Source organism: Elaeis guineensis, chromosome 14 (assembly GCF_000442705.2).
Source record: "Elaeis guineensis isolate ETL-2024a chromosome 14, EG11, whole genome shotgun sequence".
NCBI lineage: Eukaryota > Viridiplantae > Streptophyta > Magnoliopsida > Arecales > Arecaceae > Elaeis > Elaeis guineensis.
In genome coordinates this window covers 57151193-57171022 of record NC_026006.2, presented here as the reverse complement: position 1 = coordinate 57171022, position 19830 = coordinate 57151193, and the positions used below count along the sequence as shown (strand labels likewise).

Genomic DNA, 19830 nt, shown 5'->3' with positions numbered 1-19830 from the left:
GGCAATGGCAGGTGTTGCTCTCCTGCTCGATCTCTTGAAGAGAAGCCAGGGCTTCTCCACCCAATCCCTCCACTCCCACAGCTTGTTCTCCGCCACCGTCGCCGCCTCAGCGGCGGCCGCTTCCATTGCGGCGGGGAGGCCTTTCGCCTCCCGCGCTATTTTCGGGTGAGTTTATTGGATCCCCTCTTTCTTGCCTGCTCGTTCTCGGTGTTTTTGTTTCATAATCTCTTGTTGTGATGAGAAGATTTAAGATTCAGCTATGATTTTAGTTTGTAGGTTTCACCAGATCAAGAAAAAGATCGATTTCCTCTAACGAAGAAATATCATCTTCGTCTGGTTCCCGTTGCTAAACTTAGGTTACGAAGGTGTGAGTATGCGTCAAGAGCTTAGATATAAACGTATATGATTTCTTTTAATGGGTAATCCGTCGTGGAATTTTCCAAAATTTCGTTTTTCTTCTCTGCATTGGATTAGATCTGGAACGAATTCTTGGCGCAAAGTTGTGAGAACAGATAATGCGAGGATGAATGAGTCTCAGCAGACCTGTTCTAGGCCGCTTCAACATTAAAACTTTAAACAGTTTATGCTTGTTGTACATGAAATTGTTTCTGATTTTCCACATGCTGGATGATTATTATATATTTGAAGCTATGGTTTTACCGATAAGAATAAAACATGGGATAGTTTCAGATATTAATGAGGAGGCAAGGATTCAGTTATTATTCAAATATAAGCAAAATTATGTGACTTTAGCAGGAAAAAGGGCTTTTCTTGAAGCATAAACTGCTGTTTGGAGAGTACGAAAACATACGTCATTTGTAGCAGTATAAGCTCGTGAGACTAAAGAGCAATCTCATGAAATTCCTATGTCTAGAAGAAAAGGAAATCGATGGGTTTCTGATATGGGGTGATGTGTTTAACTTTCATGCAAAATTATTAGCTAAAATTCAAAATGCTTGATGGAATAATGCATGCTCTAATGGGGTGAAACGTGTAAGAAAGTTCAGAAAGATTTACTATTACTTGGAGCAATAGACTTTGAGGATTGTAGGTATTCAACAAGATGTTGACTTATAAAGATGAGATGCATCATCACAGTTGTACTGAAATGACATAAGTAAAAAGACTGTCCCCATCATGTTTGTAATAAAAAGACATAATTTTAAGATGCTGCAACAATGGTCAGATATTGTACAAGGCCACTTTTGTAATGACAAATACAGAGTCTGCTTTGCTAAGTTCCAGAATGGGGGAACAATGATATTTAGCTTTTCAAGTGTCTCTTCCGAAGAGCTGAACCAGAAGGATCTGTAGAATGAGGTGGTAATATAATAGAATATGTTGGTGAAGATCTTCTAGTTATTTAAGGTGGCTAGGCAGGATATAATCTAGGAAGGAAAATTGTCAGTTCTGTGACCAGTATTGATCTATGTTAAGGAAGAACATCTGGAGTTCAATAGGAAGTGTGCAACTATTCTAGAGGATATAAAAAGGTAGACAGATGATTATCTCTATAACGTCAATTCATGAAATGCTTCTTCGGGTCTTGAAAAGCTGTAGAGAAAGAGTCATTGCCTTGTATCTAGTTTGGATCTTGTATTTGTTTTCTCTTGTGTTTGAGCTTCTTTTAAGTGCTTTTCTTAGGTTCCTGTCTTATGATGCTTTTGTGAGGTTTTGTAACCTTCTTTGATGGTCACTCTTGTTCTATTAATGTAATTGCATCTTGAAGTATATTCTTATAAATGCCATTTGAGCTATCCATTAAGTTAAATTTTGATGTCCTAGTGAAGATCTCCACACCTCATTTATTTCGGAGTATCTGTTGCACCTGTGTTTCTTATTTAATTTTAAAGATCACACTTTCCCTACTGATGCAATCATATTTTCCAATTCACATGTACCCCGTTTCTTGTAGTGGATTGTTTGTTTATTGAATTGTAAAGATCACGCTCTTTCCATTTAGTATGTTGTAAAAGTTGTCATAACCGACTGGCCTTGCCTGATCCCCTTTATTAGAAGTCAGCCTCCAGAGTTCCTTTTCTTAGTCCCATAGCTTCTGTGTTTTTCTAGACCTGTTTATAACATCCATTAAGGTCTTATAGCTTGCATCTCTTTCCTTCTTTATTTTTTAGATCTTAAACTTTCTCTTTGCTATCAAAATGTGTAGTTTTTGTTGCATATAATCATACCATTTGAATCAGTTCATTATTACTATGTTTTTCGATGCATCACCCAAATTATTTCTCAATGTGTTCATTACTTCATTCTGCCTCATATCAATCTCAACAATGTCGCTTCGGTGCTCATCTTTGAAAGTTCCCCTTTTGCTCATATGTGGAATGAGGCAACATTGACACACTTAGCAATTTCATAAAAATCCACTTTAGGCATCACTAGCATGCATCATATTATAATGGTCCAGAAAGAGAAGAAATCTCCATTTCATTTAACCTATACATAATACTACAGTGAAATGTGATATATCTTTCCCCTGTTCTGTGATGAGATGGCAAAATCAATTGCAGTATCTTTTGGCCATTGAATTTGAATATGACTATAGTTTTCATTGTAATCCTGTAAATATTTCCTATGAAATATGTCAAAAATAGGTGCTTTGTAAGCACCTGCTTGTGGCAGTGATAGAGTTGTTAACGGACAACTCATCATTTAAAAGAGAATTCCTTTGTATTGGTTACACCATTATTTCATGTTGTGGTTATCTGAAATTCATGGTCTTCAACTCTAATGGCTTTGTTGTATTTTATTTCAGTGATGGAGGATTATTTTCAATTGCTTATTGTGATGCTGGTGCAAGTGCAGAATTGAACGCTGATTATGTTCCTGATCTTCGCAGTGCCTCTAAAGATGCATTTTATCATGATTCTATTAAGTACAGAACTAAAGAATACCCTATACAGCTAAAACCTCTTTTTTCAGCCTTTGGACTTAAGGCTCTTGGAATGACATCACTAAGGTCCTTTTTGTTGTTCTATTTGCCCCTTTTGGAACCTCGCCCACCTGTAGAAGATGATGATGATTTCCTACAGGATGTGCCAGAAGAGAGGCCTACAGATTTGGTTACACCTTTCCAGAATTCAGTGAAACAAATTATCCGTGAGGTGAATCTTTTGACTTCTCATTATGGTCTTCTTTTAATATCCTTCTAATCATCTGAGTGGATTTTGTAGTTTCTAGTATCCCTGCTTTGAATTGCTAAAAGTTGTTGTTGACAATTCACTAGCTTTAGTTGATTCTGTAAGCATTTGAAGGTGCACTCTTGCAAATTAACTAGAAATTGGGATTTCAACTGCTTTTCGATACTGGCTTATTGATACTGTTTGGAACTTATATTGTTCAGACAATATGTTCTGATCCTATTTAACTAACCATACAATTTTCATTATAGCTCTTGTTGAATATGTTCCATGAATCAATGCAATGTATAATCATCATCCCTTCAGATAAGGTGCAATAATCATAAAAGGGTCATTGATATGGAGTTCAAATAATTGGTATTCTCATTTGAAAGTTACTGATTCTGATTTGGAGTTAAGAGGTGTTTGAGATGCAAATATTTCTTTTTGAAAAAAAAAAATGCAAATTAGTTGTTTGAGAAATAAATTGCTACTATTTATGATTAAGTGCCGGTACTTTACGATAAACAGTTCCCTACAAATGATCCAACATATATTCCATCTTATAATAGTCATGTGCGATGCATGTGCTTATAATGTAAACACCAAGCTACTTTGTACCTAAATAATTGCCTTTATGAATGGTAACTCAATCCCATTGAATTTGTTGCAATTCCAATGGATTGGGTTATGCAACTGATCAAACCGATGCAATGGTTTAAGTGCTTGCATTCACATTCACCTACTGGTTATGGTTCATTTGTATATGAAAAAGTTTTGGGTTGACTAGTTTAGCCACAAAAAGATTGTTGTTGAACTTTCTTGTTAGAGCTGGTAAAACTATAAAGATTGAGAGAAAAATATTATGTACTATATAATCTACTTTCAATAGATTATGTATTTTATAGTCTATTGCACATTTATTTAAAGAAATTCTTTCACCTTGTAAAAGTACAGAGAACTGAGAAGTACATGATTTGCTAGCTCAAATTTGCAACTGAATGTGATGCGTTGAACTGCATCGCTATTAGTTGATGTGGTTGTGGACAGTAAACATGCAATAGAGGTCATATCTATAGGTCCTAGTGTTGCACTAATGCTGTTCAAGTGAATTCTCTTTTTGGATTGGTGATGTGTTGCCGATCATTATTCTGTTTATTAAAATCAACCAACAGCTTGGAAATAAGACAAACACAAATATCATCTTATTTTATTATCATTTTGAATTAGATGGTTGCTTTTCTGGCAATACAGAAAAACCTGTTGAAAAATTAAACAAACTTTCTTGACTGTTATTGTGGCCTAAATAGTGAACCCAAAATTTTAATATCATTTTGTATTTTTAGTTGTTAGGATACTACCCATGAAAGTATACCTTTCAATTATGCCACCCTCGAAATTTTGATGTTACATTCATCTATGTCTTCCTCGAGGAAGAGGAACAATTGTAAATTTTGCGACTAGTAGTTGATATGAGGCTTGTGATATTTACCAAACTCATATAAAGGGGTGTCCTTTGTTGCACAAGACTAAGAACTTATGGCATTGAAATGGTACAAAGGTCCAATTCTCAAAATCGTGAGTTTATTGGATTGAGCCAATATTTGTAAATTTAAAATATAAACTAGTTATAGATATGAAAGCAGCATGTTGGCCATACATTAACACAGCAAAATACATGAAAATGTAAAAAAAGATAATTACATTATGCTAACAGCCCCCCCTCTCCCAATTGAGAAAGAAGGTGGAATTTATGTCTAAATGGTTATGTTGATATGCTCCTGTTGTGTATGAATGTCATCGAACCCTTAGAAATTTTTTAGTACTCAATTTGAAACCTATTCATATGATTAGATACATTATCAAATGGGATAATGAGATACATTTTAGGTGATAAATGCCTATATGATGCCATATTCTGCCCAGATTTCACTACTCAATTCATAATTTCCATGCTTTAAAGATGATTGCAGACCCTATGAGAATATTTGTCTACTTTGTTCTATAAGGCCTCAGAAATATCCTTTCTTTCTACATATTCTTGTGAGAAAATAATCAATCACTTTGTATTTTTTTGAATAGCTAACTCTAGGTGCATTGGCCTCAACATCATCATTATGAAGATTATCAACCTCTCTGGTGTTTACAAAGGTGTCATGAAGTTGTGGTTGTTATGATATCATGAGTAGATATATCATCAAGACTCCTATTTCCCGGTTACCTTTTCTGCATATTCTTATTGTAGGTCCAAGTCAATGCTTTTATGAGAAGGAGATGAAAAATCTTTACCTCATCATGATCAAGTGGTTGCCCTTTTGGCAATTCCATGATCAAAGAGATCTATTTGTAGTATTCTTTCTCAAGTAATCTAAATTGAGGCATAATCTTTTTGCTACCAGTTTGCAATGATTTTGATACATGCGTCAATGTTATGGTAATAGTAAGGCTAGAAATGGGCTCGGGCCAGCCCGATTTTAGGTTGGGCAATGAGCTAGGCCCGAATAATATTAGGTCAGGTTTGGGCTTGGATGTAGAATCCATTTTCTTGTCAGGCTGGGCTTGGATATACCATTGGCCCGACTCGAACCCAACCCGAGCTTAGGCCTGAATGCAAGCCCGATGCCTAGCCTAAAATTTCAAGCCTTAGGTCCCCAAACCCAACTAGAGCCTCGCCGCCTCCTCCAGTGACGACAATGATGACAAAGAAGAAGGCTCCAGCATCGGCGATGAAAGAGCCTCCACCTCCGAATCCGATGACAATTGGACTAAGAAGCCCAAGCCCAACCAGCCCTACTGCCTCCTCTAGTGACGATGATGATGACGAAGAAGAAGGCTCTAGCATCAAGCGATGAAAGAGCCTCCATCTCCAAATCCAACAATGATTGTTCCCCCATCACGACCCTAACCCCAACCCAAGCACAAGCCCCAGCCACCGCCCACCATACTGGCTCCCCAACCCACAGCTTCCAAATCCAGCAACGAATCTAGATCCGAATTAGACTGTAAAAAAGAATCCTCCAATGAGGATCCCACCCCTCCCTGTCTCTCCTTCCACAGTGGCGATCTCTCAATCAAGCCCCATGGATGAAGCCCCTCAGCCCAAAAGCCATTGCCGCCTCGTCTTGCGACAGCAAAGCTCGCAAGAAGAAAGTGAAAACCCCGAAGCCTTCAGAGACTGAGGGTGGCGGGTAGAAGCCGTGGCACTAGAGCCCGAACAATGAGATCGCCATCCTCTCTGCCTGGTCGAGCACCACTCAAAGAAGGACAGGCGACTATTGGTTAATTTTTATGCGTAAAAAGCTGGATTTTTGGCTGGCCCAATCGAGCTCGGGCTTGGATTTTTCAAAAAAATATTCAGGCCTAAGGCGGGTCCAAAGCTTAAAAAAAAATCAGGCCAGGCTTGGGTAGGGATATGGCCTAGCCCAGCCTGGCCTAGTTCCAGCCCTAGGTAATGGTGAAAAGAAATACATCGTGTGTAGAATATCTAGCCAAGTGGATGTATCTTGCAATTTGAGTACTTTGGGATCAGTTTTAAGATTTATGTTTATAAATGATTTAATGACTAGGTCTTGTATGGCCACCTCACAAAAATAGTTAAAATGTTAGCATTATGTCCCTCATGGACTGATTGGTGCGATACTTTGTTCCAACCCCCTCTAAACCGAAAAATAAAACCAGATATAATTTAAGAAAATGGATAAAATAAAACAATATATAATTAAGAAAATAGAAATAAAATTCCTTGTACAACTGGGTGATGCAGCTGTTGATAGGACAAATTTTGCTGAAGATTATCAAGCAGAACTAAAATATGGGATTAGGCTTATGAGTTACTGTTACTGAAGTCCGGTTTGTGCAAGTCATGTTCTTGATTGAGGGAAGAGAGTTCTCCGTGGATGGCTGATAGAAGCAGGAGAGGGAGGTCATTCTGTTGTCAACCTTCATTTCTTTCCTACATGAGAATTTAAAATGAAAATCTTTGTATGTTCTTCTTGATGATATAAGTACTTTCTGTTTTTTTTCCATTATGTTTATATATTTATATGAATATGCTTTCATGTGTACTTTTTTTCTAATTAATCAACTTTTTTGCTTTAAGTAAACAAATTCTTCCTCCTCAGTTTGTGCTACTTGGCACTGCTTTTCAGGTGTTCTCTTACCATTTACCAACATACTCTACTTCATTGTGCATACATCATTCGTGAGATTGTAGCACCTATAAGCCAAATTATCTTGACCAATGAGCCTTGTCCAATTAATAAAGGATAGACTTTATATGGACGAATGTGTTTAAGATTCTTGCTGAAATTTTTCAACCAAATTTGCGTATATTCTGTTAAATAGCAATTTTGTCAATAATAGGAGCAACAACTTACTGGTTTTAGCTGTCTTATGCATTTCAGACTTCTGTTGTAACGATCAGACGAGTACTGGAAAGACTTGCTGTTCAGTATGTTTCGCCAAGAATGGCCTGGAAACTTCTTAAAGGTACTTAGCCTTACAAATCTACAAAAGTTTGACAAATGTTTGAAGTACTTCTCTATGCTGTTCTATTTCTTGCCGGATATGATAGTTTTCAAGTCAAAGACCCCATTGAAGCTAAATCCTTCCGAGAAATTGAGCTATGGGGGTAAAAAACAGAGAAGCTTTTTTTCCTTGTAAATTTAAAAATGAACTGCATGAACAGTGGTGATATTGTGTAATAAATTTCCTTTTTTTCATTAAAAAATTCTTGGGAGAATTTGGAATAGTTTGTTGATCTATTTCCATTGTGTTAAATTATTAATTTTGACAAAGACATGAAAGATCTAGAATTGTCTTGCGCATCATGTGTTCCATGGATTATTGAATCAAAGAGTTTAAAGCTGTTGGTTCAGTTGCTGTGCTAGTTCAATAAGTTGTTCAGTAAGCAACTTTTGCTGGAAGCACTGGCTTGCTCCAATTTATATTTCAGAACATTTATCTATGCTGCATTTAGGAGTTGTTTTGGTAGGCAACAGTAGTATGTATGTGCCATCATAATTTTCAGATTCTCATAATGTGCCTTTTTTCTTTTGCGGCGTGGGCGGGGCCTTATGGAGAAGTGGTATATGCTTTCCCTGATTGATTTATGAAGGGGTGATAATACCTGCTTATGTGCAAAGACGTCTTTCTAACTCACCTGGGCACCAAGAGAATTCTCAGTTAGTACATATAATAATTACTTTAGTCTTCCTTATTTTCTTCTTGATATTGATTGTGTAAACAAACAATGAAGGAGTGGAAAAATTATAGTGGCCAGACATCTGATGTGCCACAAAGTTGGCCATGCCATTTTTCTTTGGTCAAACTTTTCACTCTTGACCAAAAGTTGCCAACATGGTCCTTATTTGGTTACACACTAATCATTGACCCCATACATCATTTTTTTAAAAAAAATCCTTTAAGGTATATTAAGGTTCTTACAACTATGAGTCTGGCCTTATGATTAACCTCTCGCACATAGCCCTTATCAAGACCAACTTCATCTTGTCATGTCATCTTCCCCTGGGATCATGGATATGCATTTTTCCCATACCATTCATCAATTTTATCCTCTTTAGCTTGCATTGCCAACTTATTTAGTGCATGATCTTTAAGTGCCGCCAATTGGTTCCTTTTATTATTGTCCATAGTACTAACTGAAGCTTCCTTTGAAGCAAGAGTTTAAGTTCTGGCTGAAACCAATCAATTTCGGCTGAGACCAAATGATACGGAGCCCTAGATTTGGGCTTCAATCAGTTTCAGTGGAAATTGACTAGCTTCAGTTAAGTTTCAGTGGTTTTAGCCTGTTCTGGCAATATTAGTGATAGATGCATCTTTTGAGTTTTATTTGATGTTTTTTTATCTAATATCTTTTTTTAATCGCTATAAGTACATGGGATTTATGATATCAATTTTCAACATTTTTTTCTTTCATTTTCTTCAGTTAAATTAGAGATTCAATAATAAAGAAAGAGATTCAACTGTACTGAGCAATGAAACTTAATAATAGCTAATATAATGAATGTTCAAATAATTAAAGTTTGAGATGTGGATAATATACACACAGATGCTCAGATGCATATAAATACGTACATATGCACACACACACACACCACACACACATACACATACATACATACATATATATATACACACACACACATACATACATATATACATATATACATAGTATACATATATACATATGTACATATATACATAGGTATACATATATACATATATACATAGGTATACATATATACATACATACATAGGTATACATATATATATACACACAAAGGTGTATATATATATATATATATATATATATATATATATATATATATATATATATATATACAACATATATATGCTGGTATACTTAATTGGTTTCACTTTATATGCAATATTAACTTCCATCTTCAATTGTCAAAATTACATAAATAAAGAACTTATATCATACAAAATATCCTAAAATGTGGTGTAATGGGTTTTCTTGGCTTCTTTTATTTTCTCCATATTGAATTCTTCTTAAATCTTCTTTCCAAAACTTTGAAACCTAGAGTAGAGCTTCTGACACAACTGAAACTGCTGAAGCCAGAATTGTATGGACTTGGCCGAAACTGAAGCTAAGTTTTCAAATCTTGCTCTGGAGGATGGCTTCTGGTCATTTAAATTTTATGCATGGCTTTACATTGCATGTCACCATCATTCTACTTTATGGCTTCTAATTATAAATCCTATTGGTGTTTACCATTGCACATAACTTCATTCATTATCGTGTGTCCGCAAGCACAATATTGGCTCATCCAATGAAGCTAACACATTGGCAATCTCTCCAGTAGTAACTGAAGTTCTTTGAGTCTATTTAGCAGATTTATTTCATAGTCATTCCTTTTCTTTCATGCTACTGTTGGAATATGGTCCACCTTGAGTATTACGGGGGTTGTGGGAAACTGTTGGTTTAGCATCCCTTAATCATTCTATATACCTGCTACACTTGAATATTTAGTGTGCTAATGATTGAATTATGGTTCTCAGACGTTCCTAAGTCAGCCAGGCGCAAAGCCAACAGAGGGATGCCAACTTTACTGTATTTCTACAGTGTCAGCAGAACAACTTTCAGAGGTGAAACTTTTTTGGGATAATATCTTTCATTTGTAAGCTATAGATATTCTCACTGTTTCTTATCCTCATCTTCTTTTCCCCATCAGGACATTTGTTAGGCGTAGCTGCATCATGGCTTGTTCAAATTGTGATCGAAATTTACAGATGCTTCATCCGCAAGTCCAACAGTGGTAACGAAGAGGTTGATATCAGGGTGAAATTCGGACATTTTAGGAAAAAGGTGTATGGAACTTTGGTTAAATGTAGTGCATCATTAGTTTTTGCATCAATTGGTGCAGGGATTGGTGCCCTTTTTCATCCTTCAACTGGTCAATGGATTGGTAAGTAAACAGCTGATGGCCTTTTCACACAATCTTTTGGTTAATGCCATTGATTGTTGCCCGAATATGCTTCATGTTCTTAATTAATTAAATCACAAGGCAACTATATAATTTCTAAAAAAATCTTGAAAATTATTTTTTGCCTGTTCTTCTATTGATCAATATTTAGTAAAAATATAGTTACCTCTTTCAGGTTTGAACTGAGGGTAGTTAATAATGGAATCCAGAAATTCCGAAATTTATTTTAGGGAAGTGTAACCCCAGCTCTTTCTTGATCACCTGTTGATAAAGATCAGATAGACACACAGACATTTTATATATAACTCATAGTAATAAATCTTTAATGCATGAACATTACTATGCTAGAATGTAAATGCTATGACATATTGGCAACAAGACGTGCTATCTCTGGATGTGCATGGGTAAGGTATTGAATTTGTAAAGTCAACCATTTTGATGCTCGAGCTCCTGATTATAAAAGAGAGATCATAACCCTTTTAAGGATGGTTTTTTTTTGGCTTTCCATGTATATTTAATCCTTCTACTAAATTGCATGGCATTAGGATGCTGATGCCACATGAAGAGTTCTAGAATTATTGTCCTTGCGTTCTTGCTTGGGCATTAAAAAAGCTATATCTTTTAAGATTTTGAAATAAGTGAAAAAAGTGATAGAGCTCATAATAAATTATGTTTGCCTCTAAGAGTATTTTGAATAGCTTAGCTATGACCTTATTACATAATTCAACTGATATATGTTAGGTAATCTTCCATGAAAATCCTTCTACATGGTTGACATGGACACTAGTGTTTACATGAAGACATAAATAGGGATGTTCAAATCCCCCTTCACTAGGGCGGTTAGGGGTATCTAGGAGAGCACCACTCCACTTTGTGTAGCCTATTGCCTACAGGCCTCTTCTATCAAAAATATAATAAAGATATCATAATGTAAATAGGCTTTATTGTTTCTGTGCAATATGTAACAGCTCTTCTAGACAACGTACTTACATATTAGGGAAGTGTCACTGTGACATAGGCATGAATGACCACCAAACCATGGCTTAAAATCCCTCAACTCCAAATTCATTACTAATCACTTGGTTACTCCTAAATGTTCTGGTGTCCATTACAACATGGCTGCATGTTAGGCACATGTCAAACATTGTGACATAGGCACGAGTGACCACCAATACGTGGATTAAAATCCCTTCAAATTCATTACCATTCACATGGTTGCTCCCAGGTGCAACCTGGTCGCATAGTGTTGCTAAGCAGCTCGTTCTTATTCTAGTAGCTACAAGTTTTGTTGATATTTAATATTAGTTTATTTTTCTAACTGTATTTGACTGCTCATTATTTGGTTGTATGCTTGCATGAATTTGAACTGTTGAGCTTTTTTTTTTTGGAGTGAATAAATAAATATTATTCTACATTTCATGAGAATATGTCATTTTACGAAAATAATTTTAAAACTTGTTTCTGCATTACGTTATTTTCCTAATCCAGCTTATTCTGATTTAGTTATATTCATCAACCTGCAAGCTGCTTTTGGTTGAGCTAATCATGCAATACCACTTTACTCCTTTGAAGCTCCATTTCTATATCAATCTTAGACATCCCTCTTTTTCGTCCCATATTACTGAAACATTTTGATTCTCACCTTTTATTATGCCATCCTGGCCTGCCCTCACCCAAAAACTACAGTGATCATCAATTCTGGAAATAATCTTCATGACTTTACTGATTAACTATGCTCTCTGTGACCAATGACCAGTCTAACCCTTGAGGATCTGGCCTATCTTTTGGTTGGTTGGATTCTTTAAACACGTAATGATTGTTGATTCCTTAATGTCTAGTTTATGACATTCTTGCTGGTGTCGACTGCCATATTATTATTTCATTTTGCTTTATACCATCTATTAAACCTTCTGACCTAACCAATGCTTAATACTGTGCTGCTGTGATGCCACAGGTTGTGCTCTTGGGGATTTCGCAGGGCCTATCATTGTTGTTGTTTGTTTTGAGAAGCTTCATATGGATATTTGAGGTTGCAATAGTGATATCTGATGTTTTGCAAGTGCCAGGTGCCTCCTGCAGCTGTTTACTGGTTTGAAGTCTCTGAATATGCCGCTAAATAGGTCTGAAGTCTCTGAATATGCCGCTAAACATCTCAATGGCAGTCAGGTTAACAGCAGCCATCGGAGAACTAAGTTGTACTAGTTAATAACTTTTGCCCCTCATTTTTTAGCCATCCAAGCTCGTATCTTAGTTTACAAAACACGCTTAGGGGACATCTGGACTGGTTAAATATGTGTTCAGAAGAACAACCAGGTGCACTGAAATCAGGTGCCCATCATTTAGGGAAAAGTTTGACTCTTGATGAGCTTCCGTTTGCCCTTTATATTTTGGTAATAAATGCACACTATGGATTTTTTGTTTCCCTTCTATTTCAAATTGCAATGAGGCAGTCAAGTATTCTTGCGTCATTTGTGGTCATAATCAATGCAAATACTTTTTCTATTTCATAGACTTAAGTTTGGAGCTCCTAATTTTTTAAATACTGCTTAAGTTGTTGGAACAGAATAAGGCTTACCACTGATTGTTTGCAAGAGAACATCCATTATCAGCCAGCAAAATAAGTTTGTGTTGTCTTTGAGGGAAAATAAGCTTCTATTGCTATTTAATTGCCTCCACATATTGTTGAACAGATGCTCCTTTTCTATCCTTTGACGATATCCGTGGTAAAAGAGGAGTGGATGCATGCTTGTTTTATTTTCTATTTCAAGGCATTAGTTTCTCCCTTTTTTTTTCCTTTGGAATAAGAAGTATTGGGTTTTCCTTTTGTTTTTTTTGTTCTCTCTTTTGCCGTATCTATAGCACTCAAAATAAGTGCTTTCAAGTTTACTTTTAATTGCTATATTTTTACCCTTCCCCATTTTTCCTTTTTGTGCAACGAACTTGCCACAATAATCTATCATCTGGTTGTATAGAATGCGGCCATGTTTCACCAAAACTTTCACTTAAATTATGTTAGTGATTTCTAGAGATGAAGTGAATCAGAGAGTATCCATCCAAATCTATTTTTGTATTCGAATCTATCTAGATATAGATGAAAATTAGAGCATCTAATTAATATCTCATATCTATATCCATTAAGAAAAAATAGATAAGGATGGATAGACAATTTGTAAATCCATTCTGAATATTTAATTATATTTATAATTTTATTTAATTTTATATAGTATTCATGAATTTTTAGAAGAAATAAATGATCATATTAACATGCTATTTACTTGACTTATTATACACTTGGTAATATTTTTTATTATGTAATTATAAATTTTAATTATCGTATTTATATCTCTATTTATATCTATACTTCTAATATTTAATAATCCATATTTGTTTAAAATATATATGAATATGAATTTTTACATTCGACTAACATCTATATCTGTATTTGTCCAACAAAACAAATATAGATAAAATATACTATTATCTGATTTGGTTTCAGCCCTAGCTATTATAATTGTAGTGAATTGGAGAGATGCACAGGCAGCAACAAGTATGTTTACGTTTAAATTGTGGTTTCATTGAATTTTTTTTTTTTAAACCAACTTATTCAGCTAGCATCTTCAACAAATTTGATTGGTGGCTAAGGATGTGGAAGAGCCTCGAGTTTGAAGGCTTTCATGATAGCTACATGGCCTTGAGCATCTACACTAGCATGCCCTCGTGCAAAAAGGCTCGAGAAACATGATCGACAGCTTTTCATTGCCATCGCCAACTTGAAAAAGATCATAAAGCAAGTCCATCCTCCCCCAACTATAATACCAATATCTACATGAAGCTTAGGTGATAGTGCAAGAGCAGAGCGCGTGGTGATTTTCATTAGTTTTTAGTGACCTTCCAATAAGTGCTTCCAAAAAAAGTGCAAGCAAACATCGACAACTTAAGTGTAGTTTCAGGAGGTCATGATGGTAAGGCCAATCGACGGTTTGGATGCTAGAGATGAACTGAGATGCGAGCAACAATAGAACTCTATATTTACTATGAGTTTTGTTCGTCCCTGATCCCTTTAGGCAATCCTTGTATTGTCTTACATAAAATTATACGATCAAATTTTTAATTCCTTGCTAGAAGAGGTCTCGATCTTAAACGTGTTTAAGGGCAAAAAGATTTTGTCATAAGATATTGGCTTTGTAATCTATTTATATGTTTTAATATTTTAGGGCGATTGTGTAAAGAATAAAACCATTTGAAGCATTTTAGGAGGCAGCATAAGAGAGATAAGATAATTTTGTTTCCATTATCAATTAAAACGTTCGACATGGCTTTTATTCGATGGATCCAAGACCTTTAGAATGGGCATACTAATGCATATTTGAGAAAGATGTTGTGGTACTAACGAACCATCCATTAACATTAACCCTTGTGCCTTAGCTACTACAACCCCATCCCACAAAACACCAACCCAACCCACGCCCCCCTTTTTTTAAAAAGCCAGCCACCCTTTTATTTTAAAAGCAACCAAAGATGAGTGCTTAAAATTGCATCCAATCTCAACATTCCTAGTGAACATGATCTTATTTCTTATCCTTTCCATGGCATTGAAACAATAAAAATCTCTCTTGCTATTCTAAAACCCAAAAACCAAATGTTTACTCAGTTATGACTTATGATATTAGATCAAACCCTATTTCATGTTTCATCTAGAGGATACTTCTTCCATTTATCATGGAAGTACATGCATCCAAAATGTATGTTATCCATGTTTATGTGACAAGTCCATTGCAACATTGTTACACTTGCCTGCGGCTTCGACATAGGTCTAGATCGCATGGTTCCTTAAACCCTGACATGGAGAACATGAACATCCCTGGACCCAAGGTAGCTTCCATTGTTTCTATGAAAGTGTCCAGTGGGTTCTTGCAACTTGGCCTTACTATATTAGGATGGTTTTGTTTCCAAAAACTATGCCCAATCCTTGAGCTCCAAGTCTTGGACTTCAGTTGCACTTTCTGTCTAGATTAAATAACTAAAGTTCCTTTTTTTTGCTTCAACAAGAAAATTTTTAGTAAACAGCAATCATTAAAAAAGAAGCACCTTTTACGATTTCACTTTTTTGAAAAGGTTTTCTATAGATGAGCCCTATGAGCAGGGAAGACTGTTGATATTGCTCCGCCGTTTACAGAGAGTGACAATATTAGATTCTCTATGGAGTCCAGAAATGTGCCTTGGATATTGGAGTCATCAGCCGCAGCATGCCGAAATCGCACGGATTGTCGGCAGGTGTCACCTCGATTTATGCAAAGGTTTCTGAAGAAAGTTTGAATGAGCAATTGAATGGCTATTGCATGAAGTGTCAGCAATGGTGTAGGGTGCAAAGGCTTCACTAAATTGGTGCAACCTAACCATGAAGCTTGAGTAACAAGTGTTTAGTTCTTGTTATATGCCACGAACTGCATGTTATGTTACAAAATGTGGAACTTGTTCTTCCTTGGAAGGAAAAGAACTTCTCAGTGTATGTTATGATAAGCATTATAATGATTCTTAGACTCCCTTATTCAGACAATTTTCTTATATCGGTATCATGACAGATTTTCCAAAATAGTCCACAAAATTCTCATGTTTTACTAATGCAATAAATCTTTGTCCACTATTAGACCATCAAGCAAGCATTTTTTGTTCTTTCTATTTCCTTGAGAAAACCTGGCCATATAGCTAGGAGAAAGGATTAGTAATATAAAAATCAAACCAAGAAAATGGAATGTTTTGCAAGATGTTGGAGGCATAGAATTGCTTCAATTTAAGAATTAATATGCCACACTAACTTCCTGTAATTTAACAATGAAATGACTTTTCATTTTACTATGATAAATGTATTAAATCTCTTTCTGGGACCCTTTGTTTTATCTAGTGCATTGACTTTTAAATCTGATAATAATGTAATCAACAATTTAAAGAACTTCCTATGGCACCAAATAAAATCTCTATTATAAATCTTTAACTGATATGACGATAGATAAGAGGTAGTTGCATAAATTTTATCAAAGATGAAAGTTTCTGATACTTTGCTCTTTTTTTGGTAAGTTTCAATGCTTTGCCTTGAGGAGGCAGCTAAGCACTAACATGTGAATTTCAACATTGAAAATCCACTACAACAAGGCAGCTTTAAAAGGAAGCTCTTTGTGCCATCTGCTGTGTAATCCTTTGATGCATAGAGTAGCCTTCATTTTTTTGTATAAACAAAATATACCTAATAATATATGGCACTTGATGCTCATGCAATTTTTACCATGAAACCCTAGTTCAAAATCAGGTCGTGATGTAATTGGAATCACAGAACCTCACTTTGATATGTTCATGCAGCAGAGCTTCTCAAAGTATAAGTAGCATTTCAGATTTATTCAGAAATGCATCTTATGATCAGATGAATGACCCATCATATATCTGGCTTTGGCTTTTACTACACATACTTTTTTAAACATTTGGGTTACTTTGGAGAAGCCTATTTGCAATACATCTAAGTGATCTCAAGTTGTTTTCTGCTAGGTTTTTTGTGCGCACAAGTTTTTCTTTAAATTTCTCTAAATCTTCCATCATTTTTTTGTCCCTAGATCTTCAAAATGAAGGGCTACAAAACATATAATAAGTGTGCATCCTCTATGATATTTCAAGTGTCACAAGATAAATTGTTTGCAAATATGTGCACCAAATCATATACAAAAATCATTGCTTGAATTTTAAATGTGTCCGGATCATATGCTAGTGTCTGCTTGTCGATTTCAGATAGGGCAAAATGATCAAACCAACAGCACTCTTTTGTCATACAAACATTACTTATTGAATGAAAAACCTAACCTAACAAAATATTATTAGTATTTAGACTAGTGGATCCATTATTAGAGTGATGACCCACCTGCACGCCGAACAAAGTTAGGCCTTTTGCATTAAAACATTCAACCTCTCAAGTAGTTCAAGAACATGGAATATCTGACTCATGTCTCTGCTTGCCCTCCAATAAACAAGGAGAAAGATGTCAGTGCATTTGCTGTGCATATGTATAAGCACCCCTTTCTATATTTAGAAGCCTGGGGGGCCAAGGCGCAACGTGTCTCTCTTTGATGAGTTTAGGATTTTCTCCTCTCTAAAAATGGATGGTAGTATAGATGGCCAACCATACTTGAGAGGCCATGACTGCAATGTTGCTAGAGCCAAAGCCGGTACTACATCATATGAATGCATCAATGGGCAAGATCACCTATTGCCCATAGCCAATGTGGGACGAATTATGAAGCAAGCTCTGCCAGACAATGCAAAGATATCCAAACGCGCAAAGGAAACAATGCAGGAATGCGCATCCGAGTTCATTAGCTTTGTCACCGGAGAAGCCTCTGAACAATGCCGCAAGGAGAAGCGCAAGACGATCAATGGGGATGATATTTGTTCCGCTATGAAGACACTTGGCCTTGATGAGTATGCTGATGCCATGAAAAGATATTTGTGTAGATACAGGGAGCATGCAGAGAAGGCCACCTCTATGAAGCGCAATAAGCCAGTTCAAATTAATGTCAGAAATGAATTACCAGTCTTTCGAAGCCATCAGTATAGAGACCGATCGCCATCCAAGAGTCATTGCAATGTTGCACAGGAAAGGAAATTTCTCTGAATGCAATTTTGGGAATTTGACTGAATATTTAAACTGCTTAATATCTATGATATGTTCTCTTTTGTGTCTTGCTGTTTTGGTGAGTGGCAGTGGAGTTGTCTAGCTTCTGTACTGCTGATCTTTATGTACTACCTTGTGCTGTTTTTCTGCATTTCTGTATTCCACATTGGTACCTTGTCTCTTAAATGGTCCCTGGTGTTTGAAAATATCAATCTCTCTATTCTGGGATAGGGCTTTTCTATCAATTTTTGTATGCTTAAGCTTTCCCATGTTGAAAATATCCTATGAAGTATAAGATGCCATCTGATCCTGGAACAAGTATATGAGGCCTATGAGCTTTTTTGATTGTTAGATATATTTGGGCAAACACTAATCTGTTGTTGCCCTTGTTTTGTGGCTAACTTAAGTAGTTACAAATGAAGAAACTAATCATGGTTGATCATTAAATAAGATTCTACTCTGTAGCTTCCATTTGACTTCAAAATAAAGGGTTTCTTCTCTTACAAAATGAAGGGCAAACAAATTAATGAAAATCTATTTATGTTGTTTGATATACTTAAATATTTACAAAGTTTAGATGATCCATGTTTACCCTTATGGCCATGTTATAGAAGAACCAAGTGAGCATCTCAAGTTTTCATTCACATAGCAAAGCAACAATTGGATTTGTGTCAAAATCTAGTTACTCTTCATCATAGTGGGGTTTCAGTAGTAAGATAAACTTTTCTGCTTCAGTTGTGGGACCTTACATATTGCAGCGAAGCACCATATGCTAAAGTCAGATTTAGATTAATGTAGTCTCAAGTTATTTTATATCTTAAGAGTGTTTTAAACTAAGTTTTGTTGCATGATTTTTTTTGTACAGAAGCTATCTACCTTAAAGCACTTCATCTTTACTAATGAAATATAGATGCTAAAAGTTTTCAGTCTCTAGTGGATGACAATTAGAACAATGTGCAGTTACAAATATGAAAAATTCAACTAACATATAGAGAAGATTTGTCATTTAAAATCATAGGGCCTTCTCTTTAGTATAAAGCTCTGTAGGGGACCATTCTTGAGCCTCGTGTTTTACAACAGAGCTGATAGTATAACCTCCTGCATTGGGAGCTGATGCCAATGCCTGCTTTGGTTACATCGGGAACATTAGAGACAAATACATCAGATTGTTCATTGGAGTTGAACGGCTTGATGACAAGTGCCAAGTTGGGAAATGAGAAGGCTCGACGACTGCGACGTGGCACGGAATTGCACTAATCGACAAAATCAGCCAAAGTAACATGATTAGATTCGCACGCAAACAGTCCATGCTTTGCTGAGATCTGATGTTTATTGAATCTGTCGCAGATTCCCTCATTAGGATCATTGTGCAGCTTTCAAAAACTTCAACAAGGATACAAAAATGTCCTTGAGCAAGTATTTGTGTTTATCGCTTAAGTACAAGCAAAGTTAATGTGTCATATGCCAAATTGTCTGCAATCAAATTATTGGAGTATTAACCTAATCTTTGTGATTACTTAATGAAAGAAATCTGTTGGGTTGGGCTTCATGTAGTCATTCTTCACCTTTAAAG

The 19830-nt window shown here is 35.8% G+C and overlaps 2 protein-coding genes across 2 annotated transcripts in view; both read left to right on the top strand.

Moving 5' to 3' along the window:
* LOC105057511 (uncharacterized) overlaps positions 1 to 13071 on the top strand; it is a 13224-nt gene extending 153 nt beyond the window's left edge. The window contains exons 1-6 of the mRNA XM_010940144.2: positions 1 to 165; positions 2771 to 3119; positions 7538 to 7622; positions 10179 to 10265; positions 10352 to 10585; positions 12558 to 13071. The exon at positions 1 to 165 is cut by the window's left edge and continues 153 nt beyond it. Of these exons, the coding sequence (XP_010938446.2) occupies positions 5 to 165; positions 2771 to 3119; positions 7538 to 7622; positions 10179 to 10265; positions 10352 to 10585; positions 12558 to 12631 (990 nt within the window). The 5' untranslated portion in view covers positions 1 to 4 and the 3' untranslated portion in view covers positions 12632 to 13071. The remainder of the gene's footprint in view (positions 166 to 2770; positions 3120 to 7537; positions 7623 to 10178; positions 10266 to 10351; positions 10586 to 12557) is intronic.
* Positions 13072 to 17567: 4496 nt separating this feature from the next.
* Positions 17568 to 18563, top strand: LOC105057512 (transcriptional activator hap3-like). Its single transcript, XM_010940146.2, has one exon. The coding sequence runs from the start codon at positions 17742 to 17744 to the stop codon at positions 18255 to 18257; it is 516 nt and encodes a 171-aa protein (XP_010938448.2). The 5' UTR covers positions 17568 to 17741; the 3' UTR covers positions 18258 to 18563.
* Positions 18564 to 19830: the final 1267 nt, after the last annotated feature.

Excerpts from the sequence above, each read along its gene's own strand:
- LOC105057512 (XM_010940146.2), top strand. The coding sequence starts at position 17,742 with ATGGATGGTAGTATAGATGGCCAACCATACTTGAGAGGCCATGACTGC.